The 9157-nt window shown below is 35.0% G+C and overlaps 1 protein-coding gene across 1 annotated transcript in view; it reads left to right on the forward strand.

The window, feature by feature from the left end:
• The window catches only part of LOC136036283 (dihydrolipoyllysine-residue acetyltransferase component of pyruvate dehydrogenase complex-like), a 31398-nt gene extending 22400 nt beyond the window's left edge, over window positions 1-8998 (forward strand). The window contains exons 8-9 of the mRNA XM_065718428.1: window positions 3069-3208; window positions 8793-8998. Coding sequence (XP_065574500.1) covers window positions 3069-3208; window positions 8793-8922 — 270 coding nt within the window. The 3' untranslated portion in view covers window positions 8923-8998. The remainder of the gene's footprint in view (window positions 1-3068; window positions 3209-8792) is intronic.
• The last annotated feature ends 159 nt before the right edge of the window (window positions 8999-9157 follow it).

Below are 9157 nucleotides of genomic sequence, written 5' to 3' on the forward strand. Positions count from 1 at the left end.
AAATGAAAATATTAAATCTAAATAATAAATTAAACATAAATATGCGTTAAAAAATGCGAAAAAAGAATACCATTAAAAATAATAACAGAAAAGAAATAAAGAAGAATGGAAGAAAAACAATTTTAAAACGCATAAATCATAAATAGTATATAAGGTCATCAATAGACCAGATCCGCCTAATCGGAGTAGTGTGGGTTTCGCGCACAAAATATGGCCTTGATCGGCCCACACACTGCGAATTCCAAACTTATCTCTTGAAGCGCTCAGAAGATCACGCTTTCGTTTAGTTTGATTCTCGGCAACAAACAGTCCCGAGCCAATAAACTGCTTCTTTGCTTTAAATACATGGCGGGCTATTTCTTTTGATCCAAACTGAACGAGGACAGGGGCAACTGTATCTAGTCTTTGTGCAATATTTGAACTAACAGTAAATCGCTTAACACTAACTGTGTCTGAAACCGCAATATTAGTTAGGCCCATCTTTACAAAAAATACGTGTTTTATAGCATCACCAACACTTTGTGAAGAAATCTGTTTGACACCGTTGAATAGCAGGGAATCATTTCTCCCTTCCTGCTCTATGTCATCTAGTTTCAGCTCAAGCTGATTAACACGGTTTTGTAGTAATTCAGTCATATGCATACAGGTTTTCAGACTTTACGATTAATTCAAATTTGGGCTGTCAAATATTTAAGCTTTTCATCAATTTTTTCTTGATTCTTCAGCTAGATTTTGCTTTGTAACCGCAAGCTCATTCTCTGTAGTGGCCACTAGGCTACGGAGATTAGTAGTGGGATCCGAAAGCTGGCTATCCAAATTTTACCAAATTTTGCCCTTTCTTTAGAAACTGCCGGTAAACATAAGGATGATTTTTTAGCTCATCAAACACATGATTTACACCCTTAACTTTCTTTGTTGATGCTTCCTTCTCATTATCACTAAAACTAAGAAGATTAGCGACTGATACAAGCTGACGATCGTGTTTTTTGCCGTAACAAAAAACAACAAATTTGCAGTCTCCGGTATTCGTCGTCATTACCTCTAGGATTCGAATTGGGCAGAGGGGATAGCTTACAAATTTGGCTAGAATAAATCACCGATTTTAATGTTCGCAGGATTCATGTCTTATAAAGCAAAGATTATAAAGTGAAAGAAACATATCTTTCTGTGAGGCCGAGCCTCACTAATGTATTCAAGTGAACAATCAATCCAAACTGTGCGAGGTCGGCCCAACTGCTAATCCTTCTCGACACTAAACAGCGTAATTAATGCGCAGGCAAATTATATCCAATTTTCTCTACACACCACACTTGGCTATTGTATCGAATTTTCTCAGTTCAAAACACCAAAAATCTGATTGCGTGATAAATTCAAGTATAAGATTGTACAATTTCTGTGGTCACTGAATTAATTCATGGTTAAGGAATCAAGTTCAAACATTTCAAAAGTTCAAACAGGTGTAATCCCTTTGAGAGCTAGTTCAATACTGATCCACATATATTATGTACTGTTTTAGCTCATCTTTTAAGTGTCATGGCTAAGACAGAAAGAAAAGACCATTGTATTTTGTTGTCTATCAAGGGTTTTCAAACACAAAAGGATATCATGAATAGAACTCTCTTCTTGGATATTGAAGCAGGACTGGGTACTTTCTGCCTCACCTGACACCTGAAATTCAGACCTTACATCGGAGTTGGCTCCCCAGATAGAACTCCTTTTGAATGTATGGTCCTAACTCTATTGATACAGTAGTCCTACCTTTAATATTTCCAAAACCCTAGTGCTTCTCGTGTTTGTGCTAATGATGGCATATTACACCAAATATTACTATTTAATCGATATCCATGAGTCTTTATTTTATGGAGAATAAAGTTGAACATCTTGTTATAACTTTGCCTTCTCTTTTTCTAGCGAAAACTCCGCTTAGTAGTAGTCTTTTTCCGGTTCTCTTGCTCTTGGGTCTTTTCAAATGTAATTTCACTTCAATTGGTGTGTCTCGGGCCTTTGGCCTTCGCACACTTGTAATCAGGACCCCATATTTTCACTTCTTTTTTTTAGCTTGTATTTTCAGGGTTTTGTATTCTTTGTATATCCTCGGGGTTTCAACCTTCTCCTGCATAAATCTTCACGTCTCTAGTTGAATCTGTCTAGTTAATGTTTTGGCGCATAAATATAGCGTATACACGAACACATATTTCAATGAATCATGTTAAAAAAAAAAAAATTGTCGGAATCGATAAGACAGTATTTCATAATTTTTAGAAAGAAATCCAACTAATAAAAGACAGAACGGATTTTTTAGGGGGGGGGGATAAAACTGCTTTGGACTATTAAAATGTTAGTTTTTTTTTCATCACAGGTGACACTTGATTTTTATAGTGTTTTTGACAGCCTTAATTAACCAAAAATGTTTTAACATGAAAACTAGTAATTAAGTTATATTCCCTATGCATGGTTTAGGTATTTTTTACTTTCTGCATCCCTACGATTTTAATGACTTAGCGTAAGACGATAATTTTCTATCATTCAATAGCCTAGATTCCGCTTTATCCATCTACTAGATTACATTCTTGAAATTGGCTTTGGATTATTTTACAATAGAAAAGCACGACGGAAATTGGTTGAAAATCGTCAAGAAAAGGAACGTTGTCTATTTTTGAAGCATGTTTTGATAATTCTGAAACTATTGAATCTGATGATATAAGTATCCTGTTTCCTTTCAAGTTACCCCTGTAGGCTTATCGGGAAATCGTATGTTTCACAGGAACATGAACCGAAAAATTGACTTGATAGTTTCAGTGAAACAGTGATGACATCAATGTACCACCTATTAATTTATACCCTTTGTGGACAAAGGGCTTTATCGTACCGCTGATTCATCTGTCATTAATAACTCGGAAGCGACATTTTTTAAAGCGTTCGGATGGATTTTGAACGCGTGCGCTATACCCATTAGGCTTTTGGTGGTGGTGGGGGGGTAGTACTACAATGATTTACTTTGAATCTGCTCGCTTCATGCTACAGTGACGTTTCCTATTCTATGATCTTTCTTTTTTTCTTTTTTTTAGGGAGGTACCTTTTCTGTATCAAACTTGGGTATGTTTGGCGTCAAGAATTTCTCCGCCATTATTAATCCGCCTCAGTCTTGTATTTTGGCTATTGGAGCAACAGAGAAAAGACTTGTACCAGACTTAGACTCCGAAAGCGGGTGAGTTTTCTAATGTTTGTTTTTGTTCGTCCCCTAATGCTAGGAATCGATCAGAGTTGAACATCATGAATCTTGCTTTGGCAGCTTGATTTTGAGCTATGCGATTATGTGACGAAATATTTAACCTTTTATTTCTATTTTATCTTTCATGTGACTTATCTGCTGAAGCAAACGTTTAATAGATAATGTTCAATTTTGTTCCAACACCTCCTGGAGAAATAGATACCTTTTCATGTTGGGAACATTTGATAGTAGGGGGAGGGGTGTAATAAGTATTCAATGAATGCTAAAACAACTTTCTGGATTTTCATGCAGGGAATATCTAAAAACAGTTCAATTCGTGAAAACCTAAAAAGGGCCTACAAATGTTCTTTCTCTCTGTGTTAACTACCTCTCAACGGCTATGGCAGTGTGCATTTATAAATGTTCGTGTCCAAACCTCAAGAATGATGCTGCTCGGGTATCTGTGAGATCTATTATTAGTGTTAGTAGCTGTTTATATATATATATATATATATATATATATATATATATATATATATATATATATATATATATATATATATATATATATATATATATATATATATATATATACATATATATATATATATATTTACTTTGGGAGGGGGGGAGCAGCTGCTGAAAATTTCATTTATGTCTCTTCTTTGCCATTTCAACGTGGTGTCCTGCAATATTTCATATTTGGATGTTGGAGCGGCTTTATTGATGACATTTTGAAGCTAAATTGAGTCTCAATCGTCCAAACTTGGGATATCTAGTCTTTTATTATAATGAGCCGCATTGTCACTTTAAATAATTCATTGGGCCGCAGAACCTATTAATTTTCAAGAAAGATTGGTACATAAAACAACAAATAAAAACCATCAGTTTTGTCTTTGAAAATAGGAACAAATAACACACACATAGAAAAAAACAATTTTTTTTTGTTTCCATTGAGATTATTGTCATTGTTTTCCAGCTAAGATGTTATCAACATTTACATTAAAGGATGCTGTCTTGGTTCTTAGGATGTTTGCTAAGTGTTTGTTGGTCAGCTCTTCAAACACTTAAGTTCGTCAATCACAAACACAAGGTTCGACAGCAAGATGGAGTGTCTATACCCCGTTTTTGCGAAAACTTATGAAGAAAGGTGAACAGTCACATAGCTACATACACCCACTTATTACCAACTATCAATTAACACTGGCACTACCTTGTCATAATTGAAAGTTGTACTGGTAGTTTATGAGGTATGAAGCCTGTTTAGGTGCAGCATAAATATTAAAAAAATATGAGATGAAGTAAAATATTTTTAAATGTTAGTGTTAATATAATCCACTTTTTATATTTTATAACATGACGTCATTCAAGTTTAGTATAGCTTTATATAAAATACTAGCTGTTGGGTGGGCCATAATCTTGACAGGGCCTTATGAGGGTGAGGCTGTTCTTATTCCTCGCATTCCCATGATTCCAACGGATCTGCTTTTTCAATTTAAAAGATTGCAACACAGACAATGGGACAGCGATCCCACCAACCTAGTTGGTGGGGCGCTTCGCGCCCCCCCAAGCCCCCCCGCGCGCGTAAGTCGTTACGCGCCATATTAGTTACGCGCCATTGTAGTTGTGTCCCTGTGTCCCACCTGTGAATATAGATAGATTTATATATGTGTTTCAAACTACGTAAAAATTGCGAATATACAACATTCTTGGCTTTCCCATTGTCTGTCCATATACAAAGCCGTATGTACTAATAATGACGTCACATGCAAACGCTCTTTTTACAAACAAACAAACATGCATACACACAACTCGTTTTTATATAGATAGATAGATAGATAGATACAATACAAATTAACTACGTAAAACTTGTGAATATACAACAGTCTTCGCTGTCCCATTGTCTGTGTTGCAATCTTTTAAATTGAAAAAGCAGATCCGTTGGAATCATGGGAATGCGAGGAATAAGAACAGCCTCACCCTCATAAGGCCCTGTCAAGATTATGGCCTCTATTAGGTTTTCCATTGTTTTTTTTTACGGCAAGTCGCGTGCCATTGCAAAGCTTTGGTGGGTTGATATTTCTTAAAAGTATTATTGGTACGCCTATTTTTAGTTGTAGCACGTGTGGTGGAAACCCTGAAGGATCTATGGAATTTAAAAATTCAGATGGATAATTAACCGCTTCATTTGGTTCCGAAATACAAATTAACTGCGTAAAACTTGCGAATATACAACATTCTTCGCTGTCCAATTCTCGCTGCATATAAATAGATTGTCAGGTTTACCGACCCTCGAACATGCAACGTACAATTGTCCATGGGAAAAACAATCAGTATTAAGATCAATACCACATTTTTTTAATGATTGACCTTGAGCTTTGTTAATGGTGATTGCAAATGCTAATCGAATTGGGAATTGCAATCTTTTAAATTGAAAAGGCAGATCCGTTGGAATCATGGGAATGCGAGGAATAAGAACAGCCTCACCCTCAAAAGGCCCTGTCAGGATTGTCGCCTCTATTAGGTTTTCCATTGTTTTTTTTACGGCAAGTCGAGTGCCATTGCAAAGCTTTGGTGGGTTTATATTTCTTAAAAGTATTATTGGTACGCCTATTTTTAGTTGTAGCACGTGTGGTGGAAACCCTGAAAGATCGATGGAATTTAAAAATTCAGATGGATAATTAACCGCTTCATTTGGTTCCAAAACTGTGTCGACTGACTTGTAAAGGACTGCCTGGTCTTGAATCTTGGTCAAAACAATATTGTTGATTTCGTGGACGTCTATATTTTTGGGTGCGAGAATCGCTCTTTCACTTAGCCATTTATTATTTTTATAATTTTTTAGAATATTCGGAAATACTTTTTCAATCAATTCATTTTTGGACGTCACTAAATTACAGAAATCAGCAGGTAGTTGTATACGTCCTGAAATTGAGTCTACTGGGAGCTTTCCGTTTCCCATTGCCAGCAATTGATCTGAAAATGTTTGACCAGAGTCATCGTTTTGCAATCGGACACGCATATTTGTAGTTAATTTTAATGTTTTTACGTGTGCCCATAGACTCTTTGAGCATCTTCATCAGTCATTGTAAACTTAAACATTAATAGAATTCTACGCGAACATATGTCTTATATAACTTGAATGACGTCACCTTCAAAGCAAAAATGATGGCAACTAATTTCATGACGTCAGCCGAAACATGACGTCACCTGATCCACAGATCCACACACAGACAACTTATTTTTATATATATAGATTGGCTTATTCTTGCCTGTTTTATAAGATTGCCTTTCTAAAAGACTGAGTTTCACATCGATGTTGCAGGAACAAATTTCCACATTTTATTTCATTTAAAATGTGTCGGCTTTCGTAGACTTTGCTCCCAAATAAGAAATTTCTGAAACTTTTCCAACAATTCTGAATTTTCAACTTCATCCCCGAAGCTGAAACACAGATGTGTGAAGGGATAATCCAGATTTTAAAAAGGAAATAAAATGTATTAACTTCCAATTTTGGTTCTCTCTTCTCCTTATCAGCCGTGAAATACAGTCATTCATAATTTTAGAAGAAACATCTATTGAATTTGGCATGGAAATTATCTTATCCAAGCAGTCGTAAGGCCCTCAAGGAATACAAAATTCGAGGTAAAAAAAAGACGAGAAACTGACACAGTTTTTTTCCTTTGTGAAAAAAAACACACGCGGCTTTGTGCGGTATTGGGTTGTAATTTTTTTTTAAATCAACCTTTAAATTGTCTCATAGAGGACCAGATAGCAGTATTCTTTCAAGCTGAAGTCACGTTGTTTCACAACGCAAGTTTTGCTGAGGAGTGGACGATAAAAAAAAGTGCTTCAAAGTTTTTATTTTTCAACTATTATTAAGAATCAATTACTCGTAATAAGTAAGTTTTTTTTAGGTATAAAAGTTCACGAAAAATTAAGCAAAGAGAAAACGGGTTTTAATTTCCACAAAGCAGTGAACAAAAAATAAATATAAAAACAAAACTGCACTTTAACTAAAGAAATAAAACACTCCGAATATTTCGGCCCCACGTCCAGGAGCCTTTCTCAACGGAAAAACAATTACAAACGACGAAAAAGAAGAATTTTTTTTTAAGACAACACAAAAAACCACGACAACTAAAACGCAACAAAAAAATATATAAACAATAAATAAATAAGAACATCTCACATTATAAACAAAACTCCCAGCACTGATGGTAATAAATTTATACAAAACCAAAGCAAATGTTTATAATGAAACCATGGGTTCCTTTCCACTGCAAACATTTGCTTTGGTTTTGTCTAAAGTTATTACCATCAGTGCTGGGAGTTTTGTTTATAATGTGAGTTGTTCTTGTTTATTTATTGTTTATGTTTTTTTTCGTTGTTGTGTTTTTTTTGTGATATGTCTTTAAAAAAAATCTTCTTTTTCGTCGTTTGTAATTTTTTTTCCGTTGAGAAAGGCTCCCGGACATAGGGCTGAAATATTCGGAGTATTTTGTTTTTAGTTAAAGTGTAGTTTTGTTTTATATTTTATTTTCTGTTCACTGCTTTGTGGAAATTAAAACCCGTTTTCTCTTTGCTTAATTTTTCGTAAATTGAAAAGCAATGTGGTCTAAGAAATTATTTAAGGTATACAAGTTAGTTCTACTGTAAAAATAACCTTGATCTCCGACTATTTTAACCTTCATCTGAAAGAGCCTGTTTTTATTCGAAACTTTTTACCCCGGGCTCACACAACAAATTTTTTCTCAGGATAAAACGCTTCTACGTTTTGGGTTCATTCGTCTAATTTCTTTCAAAATTTAACCGGTCTTGACGGTTCATCAGCTTTTCTGAAATATTTTAAGGGGGGGGGGGGGCTGAAAAGCAGATCAGCCTAAAATTTAGGCTGCTATATCAAGTAATGAAAATTTTGCAGACTTATTTTCTTTGACAAAACTTAATATAATCTATGACCAAAAACATGAGGACTGTTCAAAGAGGTAATTTCAAATCAAATGGTTCGTTTATCTTTTCAGCGCGGCCCACATCATAGACACATCTTTCGATTAAAAAGCGTAAGATTTTTATCTATTTCGACGTCACATTTTTTTTTACTTTTGGCGTACTAATAAAGCGGAGTATTGAATGGCGAGGAATTGGTTTGAAAAGCTTGTCGCAACTATTGCCTACTAGTACTCTCTCTGTCTTTTGGATAGGAAAACTGAAATTCTAAGCTTCCAGCGTTTCTAATTTAAGAAAAGTGCCAGGAATGTTTACTTTGATTGGTCAGTCATAAATTTTACGCTTGGAAACTGAGCATTGTTCAATTCGATAAATTGCGAACGGTATATAGAATTGGTTCTGTATTTTTGGTTTGCTGTAATTTTGTTTTATCGTTGAGTATGACTTAAGTGGCCCGAACATTACTTCATCCTGCATTTCTGTTTGCAGTAGATGGTGCTCTGTTGTACATTTTAATGCTTTCAATGGGCCGATTGGATATAAATGTTATGCAGTCTGCTGTGAAAAAAAAATGACGTGAAAACTTGGGAATAAATGTTATGCTTAAAACATTTTTGTCTTGCTTTTTTAGGCACAAAGTATCGAGTGTCATGTCGGTCACATTGAGCTGTGATCACCGAGTGGTAGATGGGGCAGTTGGAGCTCAGTGGCTTGCTGCATTTAGGCAATACTTAGAGAAGCCCCACACTATGCTCTTGTGATGATTTAATTATTTCCAATTGGAATACCTTTAACCTTGTCAAATTAAATGTTAAATATATCTGTTTGAAAATTTAAGTTTCCTTTGTTTCGTGTATATTAGGTAGGATCCTAAAACAATGTATATTTAACGAAGGTATCACGGGTTCATAGATTTTAATATTATCTTCACCCAAAGAAGAAGAAGAAAAAAGAAAATTCTAGCTTTTTTTTACTAGAATCTGTGAAAAAAGAGAT

Source organism: Artemia franciscana, chromosome 15 (genome assembly GCF_032884065.1).
Source record: "Artemia franciscana chromosome 15, ASM3288406v1, whole genome shotgun sequence".
NCBI lineage: Eukaryota > Metazoa > Arthropoda > Branchiopoda > Anostraca > Artemiidae > Artemia > Artemia franciscana.